The 19,550-nt window shown below is 40.7% G+C and overlaps 1 protein-coding gene across 3 annotated transcripts in view; it reads left to right on the plus strand.

Moving 5' to 3' along the window:
• The window catches only part of LOC125256206 (NACHT, LRR and PYD domains-containing protein 3-like), a 128,698-nt gene that overhangs the window by 67,325 nt on the left and 41,823 nt on the right, over window positions 1-19,550 (plus strand). For all 3 annotated transcript variants that reach the window (XM_048171968.1, XM_048171969.1, XM_048171970.1), the window contains exon 9: window positions 3,814-3,984. In XM_048171968.1, coding sequence (XP_048027925.1) covers window positions 3,814-3,984 — 171 coding nt within the window. The remainder of the gene's footprint in view (window positions 1-3,813; window positions 3,985-19,550) is intronic.

The following is a 19,550-nucleotide window of genomic DNA, read 5'->3' on the forward strand; positions in this document are numbered from 1 at the left end:
TCCATACCGTGCAAATGCTCTCCGGGAAAGCTGCTGGATCGTGGTGGCGGCGAAGTCTTCTGTAACGAAACGGGACTCAGGCAGAGATCCATTTGCAAGCTTTTATTTAAAGTGAGCATAATCGTACAGGCTGGGTCGAACAGGGGCAAACAGGAACAGCAAGGGACAGGCAGAGTCATAGTCCGGAAACAGGCAAAGATCAGGAGAGGCAGATATCACTCACAGGTTGGTATACAAGGCACAGGTCAGAGGTAGGCAGCAAAGGATCGTAAAACCGGTAACAGGCAGGAACGGTATCAGACAGGCAGACAGGATAATAACGCTCAGAATTGCAACGGTGTTAACAAGACTTTGCGGTGAGGTGGTGTGTGTGACAGTCCTTTATAGTCCTGGTAATGAGCTGTAGCTGGGTGTGGTGATTAGTGTAGTGATTGGTGGAGTGAGTGCAGGTGATTGGCAGAGAGGATTATGGGGAATGTAGTCCGGGAAGTGACAGGAGCAGACGGTGATCGTGACACATACACTGTTAAAACGAGAGGATTCACAAACTTGCATAACTCAGCACTGAACAGAAACTCTGCCATTTTAAGCAGTGAGTGGATTCTGACTAACTTAAACACCTCTGATTGCCCATTGCGTTCAGGAAATCAAAATATATGTCTGTGGTTGGCTACATTGCTCAACACTACAAAAGCACATTTTAAATATAAACATTTGACATTCTCAAGAGCTCAAACAAAAATACGCACTGGACCGTTTGCCAAATCCATTCCGCCAATATCCTGTTAATACAGCTTCAAGTGAGGGTGCTTGTTGTGGCAAAAAATCAACATCAACCCTGACTCTACTGCACAAGAGACAAACACATCCAATTGTCTTTAAAGGATTTTATTTCTTGCAAGAAAGGTCAGACAGGTCATACAGAAACACAAGTAGCTGCAGAGTGTAAGACAAAGAACGAAAGCTTCCCCTCACTTTTATATCTCTAACCTCCAAGGCCGAAGCCTCTGTCCTTTCACCATATTAGGAACATCTCTTAGTGGCTGTAACTTTCCACACATTGTTAGCACAGACATGTTTTTAACATACATCTTGCATTTCCCCATACCATATCTTGCTCTTTCTATTTCTAACATCTATGTTAACACTATGTTGAACATTACCACTTAAGCCAACATCATACCATGTTCCATACGCATCATATTTCACAAGAATACAGGTAAAAATCATATGAAAAATTAAAATTTCCACAACAGTGCTCTTGCTTTAATTTGAGGGTGCTTAACACCTCTGCACTTGTGGAACCAGGTCTGAGCGAGCGAAGACTCTGGCACATGACAATTAGACCTTATAACCTAAAATCTTTGTGACTCACCTAATGCAAAAGTTGTTGTTTAGCATTTACTAAGCACTGGATATATGGCTGAAGAGAAGTTTCAAACAGATATCCGGCCTGACTTGAAGTTTATTCCGGTAAAATAATTTGTAACGCTAAAATAAGCTAAATAATGTAAAGCTTCATTTCAATAACACAGAGTGGTAGCTGCTTGTTCACCGCTCCCACGCATGGAGACTACCACTAGGCATTAGGGCTGGGCTATTTTTCCAATTTTTTTTTTCAATTAATTCGAATTTAATGTTTTTCCTCGATTTTTAATTTTTTAAAACGAGAAATCGTGATTTTGAATGAAAATGTTAGCAAGCGTTACAATTAGACATGTTGACAATACAGCAATGATAACCGTATTAGGAGAAGAAAATGTGTTCTAGTGGCGCCTATTTCATGCTATTTCATGGGTGAGATGCTGCAAAAGACGTGAGACACAATTGCAACACCTAAAGATGTCCACCAAACATAAAAACAATAGGACAAATAGCGCAATGGAATACAAAAGCCTGTAAACCTGTTTGATATTTAATGTTTGCATGATGGTGACAGGCTGAAAGCTGCTGTTGTTTTCTGTTTTTACAAAACATTTGCTGTTAATAATAGCCTATTACTGGTGTTAATTATTGCTATTACTTTTTGACTAAGAAATAATTTAGCATTTTCTTATTTTATGTTATTTCTGAGTATATAGAATGTGTTTAAGATAAGTTTATACAACATTTGTCTTCATATTTCAGGAATATTTCTGCAAAGATATTTAACAAATTGTTTTACGTTTACACCATGTTGATCACTTAATGTGTGGTGCACTTGGAATGGAACTTTTTTAACCAGATTGTTAATAAAGAGAATGTTACTTAAATCATATTGTAGTTAAACGGTAAAAAAAAAAAAAAAAAAAAAAAAAAAAAATCGTGAATCGGTCAATCGTTCTGAAAAAAACATTATTTATTTATTTTTTTTTTTTGCTATATCGCCCAGCCCTACTAGGCATTACTGAAGATTTATCCTTACTTGTAGATGATGAAACATCTGCATTTATCCATGTTTAAATCTGCTGTAGCCTATACTTGTATGCAGCAAATGTATGGCAGATAAATTAGTGGTTTATTCTTAACAAAACTGAACAGTGAGCTTAAATAGTGAATACACAGTAAGTTACATATTTTTTATTTCATTATGTATTCAATTATATTTTATTAGACATTTTACATACAGTACAGTCCAAAAGTTTGGACCCACTAAGATTTTTAATGTTTTTAAAATTAGTTTCGTCTGCTCACCAAGGCTACATTTATTTAATTAAAAATACAGTAAAAACAGTAATATTGTGAAATATTATTACAATTTAAAATAACTGTTTTCTATTTGAATATATTTCACAAAGTAATTTATTCCTGTGATGGCAAAGCTGAATTTTCAGCATCATTACTCCAGTCTTCAGTGTCACATGATCCTTCAGAAATCATTCTAATATGCTGATCTGCTGCTCAAGAAACATTTAATGTGTACAATTGTACAAAATATTTGTGTACAATATTTTTTTTCAGGATTATTTGATGAATAGAAAGTTCAAAAGAACAGTGTTTATCTGAAATCTAATCTTTTGTAACATTATAAATGTCTTTACTGCCACTTTTGGATTGATTTAATGCATCCTTGCTGAATAAAAGTATTAATTTCTTTAATTTCTTTTCAAAAAAAAAAAAAAAAAAAATTCCTACTGACCCCAAACTTTTGAACTGTAGTGTATAATGCTACAGAAGCTTTGTATTTCAGATAAATGCTGTTCTTTTGAACTTTCTATTCATCAAGGAATCCTGAAAAAAAAAGTACACAACTGTTTTCAACATTGAAAATAATCATAAATGTTTATTGAGCAGCAAATCAGCATATTAGAATGATTTCTGAAGGATCATGTGACACTGAAGACTGGAGTAATGATGCTGAAAATTCAGCTTTGCCATCACAGGAATAAATTACTTTGTGAAATATATTCAAATAGAAAACAGTTATTTTAAATTGTAATAATATTTCACAATATTACTGTTTTTACTGTATTTTTAATTAAATAAATGTAGCCTTGGTGAGCAGACGAAACTTCTTTTAAAAACATTAAGAATCTTAGTGGTTCCAAACTTTTGGACTGTACTGTATATTAACAATGCTGAAATCATCAAAGACCCAGAATCTCCAACTCAAGACAAATGCTCATACTCATAATCATTTAAGCTATAAATCTTAACAAAAATATTTTTATTAAAGCATGCTTCATTTTATCTAGCAAATTTGTCATTTAATCAAAAATAAGATATAGAAAATGTCTGTCATTAAAATATGATGATTGTTAATGGAAAATATATTTATTGGTGTATATAACAATGTTCCATCTAATTCTGTGATATAATTTATTTGTCTTGTAGGCTAAATGATTGTAACTTAACAGACAAAAGCTGTTCAGCTCTGGCTACAGTTCTTGGATCAGATACTAATCTGAAAGAGCTGAACATGAACAATAATAAACTACAGGATTCAGGAGTGAAGCTGCTCTGCACTGGACTGATGTATATAAAGTGTAAATTGGAGATACTGAGGTAAGTTTTGTTACAACAGAAGAGATTTTTTAGATATTTTTTACTTTTAAATATATTTCAATCATGACAACTGGCGAAATAGGTTTTAGCAATGCTAATGTTTTTGAACTTGGTGGACTAAATCTGCTATTCTGCTGTTGATGTTGATTGTTGCTGCTGCTGCAGAGCAAGAATGGACTTGCTACTGCTAATAAATGCACAGATACGCTGCTGTGAGCATGTAAGATATGCTGCTGCTGCATAAATGGACATTTATAAAACATGTAGCAGATCTAGTAGGAGCAGGAGGAGCCTACAGCTAACACTGAACCAGTCTACTTAAATGTTGAGTAAGCAATCTCATTGGCTGCAGGATCAGCAGAGACCAATCAGCTTGTGCCATGATGTCAAGTCAAGTCACCTTTATTTATATAGCACTTTTTACAATGCAAATTGTGTCAAAGCAGCTTTACAGTGATAACTGGCAAATCATTTTGGCTGCACAGCAGCTCTAGAAGAAAATGGTGTCATTGTCTAGCTTAAGTAAATTCAGTACACTGTGTGCAGAATTATTAGGCAAGCTAACTTTCTGATCATATTTTTTTTCCAAACACATTTTACCAATTTCAATCCACATCAATCTTAATAACTACTATTAATAATGTTTTTAATCATTTATAAGTGATATATAATTGTTCATGAAGGCTGAAAATGAAAAATGCCTTATATTCAGGTGTGCAGAATTATTAGGCAGGTTTGCTTTTACAGGCAAAATGAGCCAAAAAAGAGATTTAACTTAAACTGAAAAGTCAAAAATGATTAAATACTCACGAGAAGGACGCAATACTAATGCAATACTAGAAATTGCAAAGTTAAAGCATGACCAATGGACAGCAAAATGCTCATTAGATCAGTGGGGTCATACAAAAACAGGTGGAAAAGAAAAGACACATGTTAACTGCAAAAGAGTTAAGAATTAAGGTGAAGAGTTAAGTGTGAAACCATCAGGAACCTTTTAGTCTCCAGCGCCACCATTTTCCAGAACTGCAACCTACCTGGAGTCTCTAGAAGTGCAAGGTGTCTCAGAGACTTAGTTAGGTTAGCTAAAGAATCCTAAAAAATGACCCGCTCTTAATAAGAATCACAAGCTGAAGTGTTATAAAATACATGAAGACTGGGTTTTTATAGGCCTTATAGACAGACAGATTGAGAGTGACTCCTGAAGGACCAGCACCACATCCTCTTTTACCACTGTTTGAAGAATTTATCTTCCAGAATCTGGCAGTAAGTTTTGGAAGATCATTTTTAGTCCATCTCTGCAAGACGGACATTTCAGGATAAGAGAGGGACTAAAAGTGAACTCCCACACCTTACTGCCAGATTTTGGAAGATAAATTCTTCAAACAGTGGTACAAGAGGATGTGGTGCTGGTCCTTCAGGAGTCACTCTCAAGCTGTCTGTCTATAAAGCCTATAAAAACCCAGTCTTCATGTATTTCACAACATTTCAGCTTGTGATTATTATTAAGAGCGGGTCATTTTTTAGGATTCTTTAGCTAACCTAAGTCTCTGAGATCCTGACACCTTGCACTTCTGGAGACTCCAGGTAGGTTGCAGTTCTGGAAAATGGTGGCGCTGGAGACTAAAGGGTTCCTGATGGTTTCACACTTAATTCTTCACCTTAATTCTTCAATCTTTTGCAGTTAACGTGTCTTTTCTTTTCCACCTGATTTTGTATGACCCCGCTGACCCCATGAGCATTTTGCTTTCCCTTGGTCATGCTTTAACTTTGCAAATTCTAGTATTGCATTAGTATTGCATCCTTCTCGTGAGTATTTAATAATTTTTGACTTTTCAGTCTGAGTTAAATCTCTTTTTTTGGCTCATTTTGCCTGTAAAAGCAAACCTGCCTAATAATTCTGCACACCTGAATATAAGGCATTTTTCATTTCCAGCCTTCATGAACAATTATATATCACTTATAAATGATTAAAAACAATATTAATAGTAGTTATTAAGATTGATGTGGATTGGAGTTGGTAAAATGTGCTTGGAAAAAAAATATGATCAGAAAATCAGCTTGCCTAATAATTCTGCACACAGTGTATTGATTCATTCCATTGTAAAAATCAATAGTTATTCATTAGGTTAATTTATCTATATATCAGCATTGGAGAAAACAGTGATGTCATCATCCAGCTCAGTTCAGTTCGCATACAATGGTGATGCATTATGGTCGTGTCTAGACACAGGTCCTTCATCTGATCTGGATACAGCCCAGATCTGGCTGACTACTGTAAACCTTGGGATAAACAGAGACTAATATTAACGTAGATGCCACAAGTACATCTGGTGTTATAGGAAGTGTTCCTGGTTTCGCCTGACCTAATTTTTGCAGCCTAACAATCCTTTAACGGGTGTGAGAATATAAATTGATAATGTTATGTGTATGTCAGTTTAAAGAGATGCATTTTTAGTCTAGATTTAAACTGACAGAGTGTGTCTGCTTCCCAGAACAATGCTAGGAAGATTGTTCCAGAGTTTAGGTGGCAAATAGGATTGCCTGCGGTTGATTTTGATATTCTAGGTATTGTCTGCTGGCCAGAATTTTGAGATTGCAATAGATGTGAAGGACTATAATGTGTTAAGAGCTTGCTCAGTTACTAGGGAGCTAAACCATTTAGTGCTTTGTCAAGTAAAGGTCAAGTCACCTTTATTTATATAGCGCTTTTTACAATGCAGATTGTACCAAAGCAGCTTTACATTGATAACTGGTACATAATTTTTGCTGCACAGCAGCTCTTCAAGAATAGTGTCAATGCAGGCAGATCAAAGCACTGTTGAATAAATGTCAAGAATACTGTTGAATATCAAATGTCAAGTCAAATGTCAAGTGTCCCCAACTAAGCAAGCCAAAGGCGACAGCGGCAAGGAACCCAAACTCCAACAGGTGACATCAGGTGGCAAACAAGTGGCAAATAGGTGTTAAATGGAGAAAAAAAAAACCTTTGGAGAAACCAGGCTTAGTCGGGGGGCCAGTTCTCCTCTGGCGAACAGTGCTTTGTTACGAATCAGGTTGCTATCATAAATCTGATAGGATCGCAACATTCAAAGTATTTATTTCAGTTCCATCCAGTTGAGGAACGTATTCATCACGCCTTTATGGACGGTTTGTTGAGGAACTCTGGCACTGGCTGTCGTGTCGATGAGGCCTTCACAGTAGATGATCTAGTCGACTCGATCTCTGCTGATACTTCAGGGCTGCATTGTGGTCGTGTCAAGGTGCAGGTCAAGGCGCAGGTCCTTGGTCTCAGCGGCCCGGCCCGGATCCGGTTGACTACGGTAAACCTCGGGATAAACAGAAAGACTAATATTAGCGTAGATGCCATTCTTTTTCTGATGTAACGAGTACATCTGGTGTTATGGGAAGTGTTCCCGGTTCCAGCGGACCTAATTTATGCAGCCTAATAATCCTTTAACGGATTTGAAAATATAAATTGATAATGTGTTATGTGTATGCCAGGTTAAAGAGATGTGTTTTTAGTCTAGATTTAAACTGACTGAGTGTGTCTGCTTCCCGAACAATGCTAGGAAGATTGTTCCAGAGTTTGGGTGCCAAATAGGAGAAGGATCTACCGCCTGTGGTTGATTTTGATATTCTAGGTATTATCAGCTGGCCTAAATTCTGAGATCGCAATAAACGTGAAGGACTATAATGCTTAAATGAAGGGAGACTCAGGCAGGGGATCCAAATGCAGCGTTTTATTAAAGGTAGACGTGGTCGTACAGGCAGGGTCAAAACAGGAACAAACGGGAACAGTAAGGAACAGGCTGAGTCGTAGTCAGGGTACAGGCAGTAGATCGAGGCAGGCAGCAATAGGTCAATAACAGGTAACAGGCAGGAATGGTAACAGACAGGCAAACAGGATATAACGCTCGGAATTGTAACAGTGTTAACAAGACTTCGCCGTGAGGTAGTGTGTGTGAAAGTCCTTTATAGTCCTGGTGATGAGCTGCAGCTGGGTGTGGTGATTAGTGTAGTGTGCTAGGCTGTATGTAGCAATGGGTGATTGGTGTGGAGTGAACATGTGACTGGCATGGAGGATTGTGGGAAGTGTAGTCCGGGAACTGACAGGAGCAGACGGTGATCGTTACAAATGCATTAAGAGCTCGCTCAGGTACTGGGGAGCTAAACCATTTAGTGCTTTGTAAGTAATTAGCAAGATTTTAAAATCTATACGATGTTTAACAGGAAGCCAATGCACTGATGACAGAACTGGGCTAATATGGTCATACTTCCTAGTTCTGGTAAGAACTCTAGCTGCTGCATTTTGTACGAGCTGTAGTTTATTTATCAAGCGGGAGGAACAACCACCCAGTAGAGCGTTACAGTAATCTAGCCTTGAGGTCATGAACGCATGTTCGCATGAACTGTTCTGCATTTTTCATTGAGAGCATATGTCGTAGTTTAGATATATATTTTAAGATGGAAGAATGCGGTTTTACAGATGCTAGTAACATGGCCTTCAAATGAAAGATTGGTATCAAAGAGCACACCCAGGTTCCTAACTGACCACCCAGGTTCCAGGTTCCTAACCTAACCTAGACAGTATTCTAGGTTACTGCGTGAAGTAGTTTTTGGTCCAAAAATTAGAATCTCTGTTTTTTCTGAATTTAGTAGTAGGAAATTACTGGTCATCCAGTCTTTTATATCAGCTATACATTCTGTTAATTTAGCGAATTGGTAAGTTTCATCAGGGCGTGAAGAAATATAGAGCTGAGTATCATCAGCGTAACAATGAAAACTAACGCCATGCTTCCTAATGATATCTCCCAAGGGTAGCATGTACAGAGTGAAAAGCAACGGTCCTAGTACTGAGCCTTGCGGTACTCCATATTTAACTTGTGATTGATATGACATCTCATCGTTTACAACTACAAACTGATAACAGTCAGATAAGTATGATTTGAACCATGCCAATGCAATTCCACTAATGCCAACATAGTTTTTCGAGTCTATTTAGAAGAATATTGTGATCAATAGTGTCAAATGCAGCACTAAGATCCAGTAACACTAATAGAGAGATACAACCACGATCTGACGATAAGAGCAAATCATTAGTAACTCTAATGAGAGCAGTCTCAGTACTATGGTATGGTCTAAATCCTGACTGGAAATCCTCACAGATACTATTTCTTTCTAAAAAGGAACATAATTGTGATGAAACTGCCTTTTCTAGTATTTTTGATAGAAAAGTGAGATTTGAAATCGGCCTGTAATTGACTAATTCTCTAGGATCAAGTTGTGGTTTTTTAATAAGAGGTTTAATAACAGCCAGCTTAGAAGTTTTTGGTACGTATCCTAGTGATAAAGATGAATTAACAATATTAAGAAGAGGATCTATGACCTCCGGAAGCATCTCTTTCAATAGCTTAGTCGGTATAGGGTCTAACATACATGGTGTTGATTTTGATGATTTAACAAGTTTAGACAATTCTTCCTCCCCTAAAGCAGAAAATGAATTGAATTTTTCTTCAGGGACACTACAATGCACTGTCTGACACAATACTGTAGTAGACGGTTGCATGGTTATAATTTTCTCTCTAATATTATCAATCTTGCAAGTAAAGAAGTTCATAAAGTCATTACTGCTATGCTCTTTGGAAACATCAGAAGTTGAAGCTTTATTTCTTGTTAATTTAGCCACTGTATCAAATAAATACCTAGGGTTGTGTTTATTTTCTTCTAAAAGTTTTGAAAAATAGGCAGATCTAGCAGTTTTTAAGGCCTTTCTGTACTCAATCATTTTCTCTCTCCACGAAATGCGAAATACTTCTAGTTTTGTTTTCTTCCAGCTGCGCTCTATTTTTCTAGCTGCTGTTTTTAAGGGCCCGAGTGTGCTCATTGTACCATGGCGTTGGATTAATTTCCTTAATCTTTTTTAAACGCAAAGGAGCAACTGAGTCTAATGTGCTGGAAAAGACAGAGGCAATAGTTTCTGTTGCAACATCGAGGTCTTCTAAGCTGTCTGGTATACTAAGGTGATGAAACTGATTAGGAAGATTATTTATAAAGCGATCTTTAGTGGTAGAAGTGATGGTTCTACCATATTTATGGCAGGGAGGCAGTTTAGCCTCTTTGACTAAATGTAGTATACACGAGACTAGATAATGATCTGAGATGTCGTCACTCTGCTGCAGAATTTCAACGGCATCAATATCGATTCCATGTGACAATATTAGATCTAAAGTATGATTACGACAATGAGTGGGTCCTGACACGTGGTGTCTAACACCAATAGAGTTTAGAATGTCTGTAAATGCCAATCCCAATGAGTCTTTTTTATTATCTACATGGATATTAATATCACCAACAACAATGACTTTATCTGCAGCTAGTACTAATTCTGATAGAAAATTAGCAAATTCTTTGATAAAGTCTGTATGGTGTCCTGGTGGCCTGTATACAGTAGCCAGCACAAATGTCAACTTACATAATGTTACGTAAAGCACCATCACTTCGAAGGAGTTATATTTGAAAGACTTCTGGCTGATACTGTAAATATTACTATAAATTACAGCAACACCTCCCCCTTTGCCTTTCTGACGAGGATTGTGTCGATAATCATAACCTTGAGGACTAGACTCATTTAAAGTAATGTAATCGTCCGGTTTTAGCCAGGTTTCTGTCAAACAGCACATCTAGATTATTGTCTGTGATAATATCATTTACAATAAGTGCTTTTGAAGAAAGTGATCTAATATTTAACAATCCAAGCTTTATCATTTGTTTATCATTATTATCTCTATTTTTTATTTGTTGAACATCAATTAAATTTTTACCATTGAATGGGTTTGGAAGTTTTTTGTTTTTACTAATTCGGGGTACAGACTGTCACAGACACGTCAGGTTCCACCTCCCTCCAATACCCACGCACTCAATCACCGGACTACTAATCACCGCCACCTGCACATCATCAGCACTGCAATCACCACCACCTCAAAAACCCCACACTCACACACAGTCACTGTCCGGTCTCGTTTGTACTGCAACTACATGTGTACTTACCTCAAGGACTCCTACTTGCTACTTACCTGTCTCCAACGTCTCCAGTATTCCTTGTGTGCTTCTCCAACTGTGTGTGAGTGTTCCCTGCGTGTTCCTCCATCTTCATTCTACGATCAACGAAAAGGACAGTATTATTATTCTACCATCACATCTGCTTCAGTAATTGCCATATACTCACCTATTTCTCTGCTGATATCAATAAATATACTATACCTGCTTTTACATCTGCCTCCGAGCCGTCTCTGTTGTAACACAGACACAGTCTCTATGTGATAATATCTAGGTGTAAGAGTTTCTATGTGTTGGGATTTATCTGACTTCTGTAACGTGAGGCAGCTAGCAGACGGTCGGTTTAGCCAGTCTGTCTGCTTCCTGTCCTGGGCCCTAGTTTGTCATGTTTCAGCTCTAAGACTATGTGCCATATTACTAGAGAGAAGAGCAGCACCATCTCGGGACGGATGAATACCATCTCTTTTCAACAGGTCAGGTCTGCCCCAAAAACTTTTCCAATTGTCAATGAAACCTATATTATTCTGCGGACACCACTTAGACAGCCAGCCATTGAGTGATGATAATCTGCTAACTATCTCATCACTCCGATGAACAGGAAGGGGACCAGAGCAAATTACTTCTCCTGACATTGTATTTGCGAGTTCACACACCTCTTTAATGTTAATTTTAGTGATCTCCGACTGGCGAAGTCGAACATCATTTGTGCCGACATGAATAATAATTTTAGAATATTTACGATTAGCATTAGCCAGCACTTTTAAATTTGCTTTGATGTCAGGTGCTCTGGCTCCTGGCAAACATGTGACTATGGTGGCTGGTGTCTCTATTTTCACGTTCCGTGTAATAGAATCACTAGGGCACTTTCAACAGGATTCTCAGTGGGTGCGTCACTGAGTGGGGAGAACCTGTTTGATGTTCTTATTGGAACGGAAGAGTGGTGTTTTCCGCGGCTAGGCCGCCTCACTGTTACCCAAGTGCCCTGCTGCGCGGGCTCTACAGCCGGAACCGAACAATGTACAGAGTTCACTAAGCTAGTCGCATCCAAAACAGTATCTGAAGCCCCTGCATTCTTACTATCCTCGATTAAAGTTTGGATGCGTGTCTCTAATTCTGAGATTCTCTCTGTCAGCCTGACTATTTCCCTACATTTATGACATGTAAATCCCTCGTCGCTGACAGAGAGAGCTATACTGAACATGTGACAGGACACAACAGGAACAGGAAACAATTCTGGGAGAGGATGACATGACTCACCGTGTTTGTAGACTGATCCGATCCGAGTTACCACAGCTGTTTGATGAACGCGTTGAAAGAGGAGCGCGTGAGACAGATGACAAGTTAACAAGCTAGCGAGATGCAAACGCGTTGTAACAGCGATTTAGATTCAAAGATTACAAGCTAGCGACGTCAGATTAATGTGGTAGGCAATAATAATAATATAAGCAACAATGAATAAAAGTAAGAGATTCAATAAAAGAGAAAACAAAGCTATACGGAGACGCAAACCACCAGCAGCGAGGCAGCGAGCAGAGGCAGCGAGGCAGACAGGAGCAATCGAGCAGCAATCGATCAGTCCAATCGATCTTTGTAAGTAATAAGCAGGATTTTAAAATCTATATGATGTTTAACAGGTAGCCAATGCAGTGTTGACAGAACCAGGCTAATATGGCCATACTTCTTGGTTCTAGTAAGAACTCTAGCTGCTGCATTTTGGACCAGCTGTAGTTTATCAAGCGAGCTAGGCAACCGCCCAGTAGAGTGTTACAGTAATCTAGCTTTGAGGTCATGAATGCATGAACTAACTGTTCTGCATTTGTCTTTGAGAGCATATGTCGTGGTTTAGATATATTTTTAAGATGGAAATGCTAGAAATGTGGCTTTCAAATGAAAAATTGGTATCAAAGAGCACACCCAGGTTTCCTGACTGACAACGAAGACTTAACAGAGCAGCCTCCAAGTGGAACGGAAGAGTGGTGTTTTGTCCCGCGACTATTCTCTCTTCACAGTCACCCAGTTGCCCTGCTGCACAGGCTCTGCAGTCAGAACTGAACAATGTACGGGGTTTGATAATCTAGTTGCATCCAAAACAACCGCTTACATAACTGAGATAACACATGATTGTGGTCCACTCTTCTTCATGAGCATTTGTGCAGTTAAGTGCAGGAGTATTTGTGCAGTTAAAAACTAGCCATTGAGCACCATTTGCTGTTAAAACTAAGCTCAGAATCGATTAAAGAGAGAAAATATCAGGATCAATCCAAATCAATTTTATCGTGAATCAAGAATTGATGTATTGTCGCAGCCCTATTTGCCTCGGGGGCATTCAGAACTTCACCAGTGCAAAGTTTGTACATTGAAGTCAATGAACCATCACTTCACAATAGCTGTCTGAAGCTGTCACTTCAATATGCTATTTAAACTAAAAGCAAACAAAAATAACCCTGCCTTCTCTCTTCTGCTCTCTCTCTCTTCCGGTGAGGGTGTGAGGTCCATCGTGTGTGGTGGCATTGGAGAGCTTCCTTTCTCTTTAGAGTTTTTCACACTTTTTGTTTCTTTTTGTAAAAGTCTCAGCCTAGCGGATGAATAAAGAGGTCGTAGTATTTTTGAAATCTGAAGCGTTAGTGAATAGTACTCAATAAAGTCGCAAAATTTTGTTCCCCACTTAGTTTTGACCAACACTTTAATAATATTCATAACTTTTAAGACATTAGACTTCCCCAAAGGGAAATTTAAACGTTACAGCAGCATGAGCAACACAAGTAGTAACACTACTACAAACAAATAACAATACAAGTATGATGATAATTAACATATATCATTGACCTGTTAACCAGTGCCAGGGTGCCGACGCACTGAAGCTTCTTTGTTTAAATTAGCTCAAATTTACTGTTGGATGTAAATTTGAGATCTGTAAAAAAAAAAAAAAATTTGAGATTTGTAAAAAGATCTAAGACTCAAGCTTCAATTTTTAATCTCTGTTTTACTCTTAATATCATATAGTGACTGTTATTTGTTAATATGCGTCTGGAGTTATGAATATGAAAAACGGAGTCGTTACCTTTTCATTGAAATATGAGCATCAGCCTCAGCCATTGAGAAAAAACTCCTGTGAGATCGTCATGAAAAAACTCGACAAAATAACATCCCTCAGGGCTTTTAGCTTAAAAGCATGCACATTTTGAGAAATATTTATGGATTCTCAAACGTTTATGTCAATTTTCTATACAGAGGATTAATATTTATTCAATTTTTACCCAAAACGTGCTATTGTCATCATATTAGCACTGGATATACTGATCTACTGTGTTTTCAACTCATACCTGCAGCCGGAGGGCGCTCTGTGCACCTTTAGTCCAAGAATTATTATTCAATGAAGGACTGGCATCATGTGACATTCCAGGAACTAACAGAGGCTTCCAGACATCGCTATAATCGTTGATATTACATGCAGATTCGACACTTTTGAAAGTAATAAATACACGATTGTGATGATTTGTGGTTTATCTGTGTTCTTCACGCCATGTCGGGTATTCATAATAATGGATTATATTTATAATGCCATGCTAATCGAGATAGCTTTTCACACCATACCGGCGTGATGAATACGATCCTCAATTGGACACGACCACAACGCAGCCCTGAAGTATCAGCAGAGATCGAGTCGACTAGATCATCCACTGTGAAGGCCTCATCGATACGACAGCCAGTAGCACAGTTCCTCAACAAACCGTCCATACCGGCATGATGAATACGATCCTCAACTGGATGGAACTGAAATAAATGCTTTGAATGTTGTGATCCTATCAGATTTATGATAGCAACCTGATTCGTAGCAAAGCACTGTTTGCCAGAGGAGAACTGGCCCCCCCGACTAAGCCTGGTTTCTCCCAAGGTTTTTTTTTCTATATTTTAACACCTATTTGCCACTTGTTTGCCACCTGATGTCACCTGTTGGAGTTTGGGTTCCTTGCCACTGTCGCCTTTGGCTTGCTTAGTTGGGGACACTTGACATTTGATATTCAATAGTATTCTTGACATTTATTCAACAGTGCTTTGATCTGCCTGCATTGACACTATTCTTGAACAGCTACTGTGCAGCAAAAATTATGTACCAGTTATCAATGTAAAGCCGCTTTGAAACAATCTGCATTGTAAAAAGCGCTATATAAATAAAGGTGACTTGACTTGACTTGACTTTTCACATTGTGCAGAATAGCATAAAATATATTTTCTGTCTGATTTTTGATCCGAAGCTTTATCACATCACAGAGGGTTATTTAAAACACTCGACTTGTAAGTTTGGTGCAAAAACATCGTTTTAATCTTATACATTTTTGTGTTTTGTTGGTGTGCTAAGCTAACATGCTAATGAGCCCAGAGATGCACCTGTTCTGAGCTAATGCAAATAAATAATTTTGAATCGTAAAGCTCACTTTTTTTTTTTTTTTTTTTTTTTTAAGAAGGGCATTAGATAGAGTTTTAAAGAAGGTGGAGTGAGAAGTTTGTTTAAAGAAATGAGGGATTAAATCTTCTTGAATAGAACATCGTCAGTATAATAGAGACAAAAGAAAAGAATAATTAGAGCCATAAGCAGGCCGGAGAGGTGTGAATGTGTTCAGGGAAGACTGAAACTGAATGGGGCAATTAGCACCACAAAACAAACGAGGCAATACACTTGAATAGATCCTTAAGATGATGCCAATAAACATCAGTTAACATTTTAGAGTCTTTTCTAAATAAAGTCTCATGACATGGTCTTGAAAAACATTATCATCTTCAGATTTCAAATATAACGTGGTCAGACATGTGGCTTTAGCTGCAGTGCATTTCTAGATTGCTACAAGGCCAACTTCACTTTTATTTTCAGAAATATATTTCATAAAAATAAATTTCTAATATCTTTTCAAAAATTTGAAGCTGTTTTTAACTATTTTCTTCATTGTGACAATAATTAATATTAATAATTAATATATTAATATTATTAATAATTACAATAAACTGTAAAGTGTCTGCTTTCAAATGAGACCTTACCCGTAGTGCAAAGGGTTCATGAACTGTATCTGTTTTAGTTTGGGTATGTAATTTCTTGGGATTTTCCAAAAGTGGGGGTGCTGGGTAACAGGTTAAATGTAAAAAATACAATTAAAAAATAATAAAGAATAAATATATCCTAATATAAATAAATATTTGGGCAAATGTATTATAATTTAATTGAATGCACAATTTTCCAAGCCCCAACCTCAATATTAAGATAAGCTAATATTAAAAAGTCTAACTGCTGTTGGAACAAAGGATCTCCGAAAACGTTCCTTCTTACACTGGGGTGCAAACGTCTCTGACTAAAGGAGCTACCCAAGGTCCTAACTGTCTTATACAGAGGGTGGGAGGTATTGTTCCAGATGTTTGATAACTTAGCCAACATCTTCCTCTCACCCACCTTCTCCACTGAATCCAGAGGACAGCCCACAATTGAGCTGGCCCTCCTGATCGTTTTATTGAGCCATTTCTTACCCCTCTCCGTAATTCCGCCACTCCAGCAGACCACAACATAAAAAATTACTGATGCAAATGTTGTCTTAAAAAGTTCCCTTTCAGTCGGTCACGTTCGACGTACGTCAGTAGTGACCGACGAATTGGGATATCGCTAGAGAGCCCCTATCAGCTTTGGGAGAACTAAAACAAGCCATTGGCGTGCAATATTTGCATAATGTGCACCGCCCACATCCGGGGGATATAAATAGGAAGCAGATGCAATCGCACTCTGTCTTTCGCTTCGGAGCCATACTGTTGGTGTCCTGCAGCTGACTGAGAAATCAAGCCTCTGAAAGAAGACTCAGCGCTTGTGTTGGAGAGAAGACACTGCAGCGAGGTTGCGAGCTGGAGCTGGGCAGGAACTTCTGCTGTTGAACTTTCGTTCCGCTGTAAATCCCTTTTGTATGGGTGTGCGATTTGGGCTGGTATTCCCGTGTGTTTACACATGCTTGTGACACTCCCTGTGTGTCTCGACACAGAAAGAGCTGAAATTCCCCTTCTAAAAGAGACTTCACAGACGAACCCTGTATCTTTCTAAGATGTCATTTCGTCTGTGCGCTACTGGATGTGGTCGTTCCCTGGTCCCTGCTGATGGGCACAATCGCTGCATCACGTGTTTGGGCGTTCAGCACGCTGAAGCAGCGTTTGTAGATGGTTCATGTTCTCATTGTGGGAACATGACTATCGCGGTGCTGAGATCGAGACTCTCGTTCCTTGGTTCTCAGGGAGCGGGGGTCCCCTCCCCTATGCCCCGTGCCAGGGCCGGGAGAAATTTGTTTTGTCTGTCCCGCCGCTGGCTCTCCGGAGTCCAGCGGTACCCACCTTTTCACAGAAAGAGCTGTTTCTAAATCCTCCAGGTCACAAGAGGGCGTGGCTGTCTGGACCCGAGGCCCTGCCTCGTCGTCCGCAGCCCCCTCTCATCTTGCCAGTGGGTGGCAGTGTGGTGGTCGAGGCCGCACCAGTGCTGTCTCCCATTCACACTACCACTCGGCGGAGTCGGACTCCACTTCGGGCCGCTGTGCCGTCCGAGTCGAGTCTCTGCACTCTGCCTCGCTGCCCCACTCCCGGTGCGCCTGTGGTGCCGTTGGTCCTGCTGGCTCTGTGTCTGGAAGCCTGGTTAGCGCTCCCCAGCCCGTCCCGCTGGCTCATTCGCACAATCAGACTCGGCTATGCGATTCAGTTCGCCCGGCGTCCCTCGGTGTTCAGAGGTGTCCATTTCACTCAGGTGACTCTGGACAGCACGAGCCGGGTTCTACAGCCCCTTCTTCATTGTACCGAAGAAAGGAGGTGGGTTACGGCCAATCCTGGATCTGCGAGTCCTGAATCGGTCCCTTCACAGGCTGCCGTTTAAGTTTCTCACGCAGAAGTGCTTTTTCGAATGCATCCGTCCCCAGGATTGGTTTGCAGCGATAGACCTGAAGGACGCGTACTTTCATGTCTCGATTTTGCCTCGCCACAGACCCTTTCTACGGTTTGCGTTCGAGGGTCGAGCGTATCAGTACAAAGTCCTGCCCTTCGGGCTGGCCCTGTCGCCCCGCGTCTTTACGAAGTTTGCGGAGGCGGCCATTGTTCCCCTCAAGGAACAAGGCGTTCGCATTCTCAACTACCTTGACGACTGGATTATTCTTGCCAGCTCGCGAGAGCAGTTGTGCGAACACAGGGACCTGGTGTTATCTCACCTCAGCCGGTTGGGTCTTGGGGTCAACTGGGACAAGAGCAAACTCGCCCCCGGGCAGAGGATCTCTTATCTCGGTATGGAACTGGACTCGGTCGCCCAGACTGCGCGCCTCACCGAGGAATGTGTCCAGTCAGTGTTGAACTGCTTGAGTTCGCTCAAGCGCAGGACAGTGGCCCCACTGAAGGACTTTCAGAGGCTCCTGGGGCATATGGCATCCGCAGCCGCAGTTACGCCGCTCGGATTGCTTCATATGAGGCCACTTCAACACTGGCTTCACGGCCGGGTCCCGAGATGGGCGTGGCAGCGCTGCACATTCCGTGTCCCTGTGACACCGAATTGCCGCCGCACTCTCAACCAGTGGTCAGAACCCTCATTCCTGCAGGCTGGTGTTCCCCTCGAACAGGTGTCCAGGCACGCTGTGGTTCACACAGATGCCTCTGCCATGGGGTGGGGTGCCACGTACAACGGGCATGCAGCTTCGGGTCTGTGGACGGGACCACAGCTGCATTGGCATATCAGTAGCCGACGAGCTCTCACGGCAGCCTCCACGTGCGGGCGAATGGAGACTCCATCCCCAGGTGGTCCAGCTGATTTGGCAGTCCTTCGGCGAGGCACAGATAGATCTGTTTGCCTCCCAAGACACTGCCCATTGCCAGTGGTTTTATTCCCTGACCGTAGGCACTCTGGCACACAGCTGGCCCCGGGGCCTTCGCAAGTATGCGTTCCCCCCAGTGAGCCTTCTGGCACAGCTACTGTGCAAAGTCAGGGAGGACGAGGAGCAAGTCCTGTTGGTGGCCCCGTATTGGCCCACCCGGACCGGTTCTCGGACCTTATGCTCCTCGCGACAGTCCCTCCTTGGCCCATTCCTCTGAGGAGGGATCTTCTGACTCAGAGAGGGGGCACCCTATGGCACCCGCGTCCTGACCTGTGGAACCTCCACGTGTGGTCCCTGGACAGGACGCGGAGGTTCTAAGTGATCTCCCGCAAGCAGACACTATCACTTCCGCTAGAGCTCCTTCTACTAGGAACCTCTATGCATTGAAGTGGAACCTGTTCGTTGAATGGTGTTCGAGAGGACCCCCGATCTTGCTCGGTCAGATCCGTGCTCTCCTTCCTGCAAGAGGGGTTGGAGCGAAGGCTGTCTCCCTCCACCCTCAAGGTGTATGTTGCCGCCATCGCCGCACATCACGATGCAGTTGATGGAAAGTCCCTGGGGAGGCACGATCTGATCGTCAGGTTCCTGAGGGGGCGAGGAGGATTCAGTCTCCTCGCCCCCTCAGGAACCTGACGATCAGAT

The sequence above is a fragment of the Megalobrama amblycephala genome, linkage group LG21 (assembly GCF_018812025.1).
Source record: "Megalobrama amblycephala isolate DHTTF-2021 linkage group LG21, ASM1881202v1, whole genome shotgun sequence".
In the NCBI taxonomy this organism is placed as follows: domain Eukaryota; kingdom Metazoa; phylum Chordata; class Actinopteri; order Cypriniformes; family Xenocyprididae; genus Megalobrama; species Megalobrama amblycephala.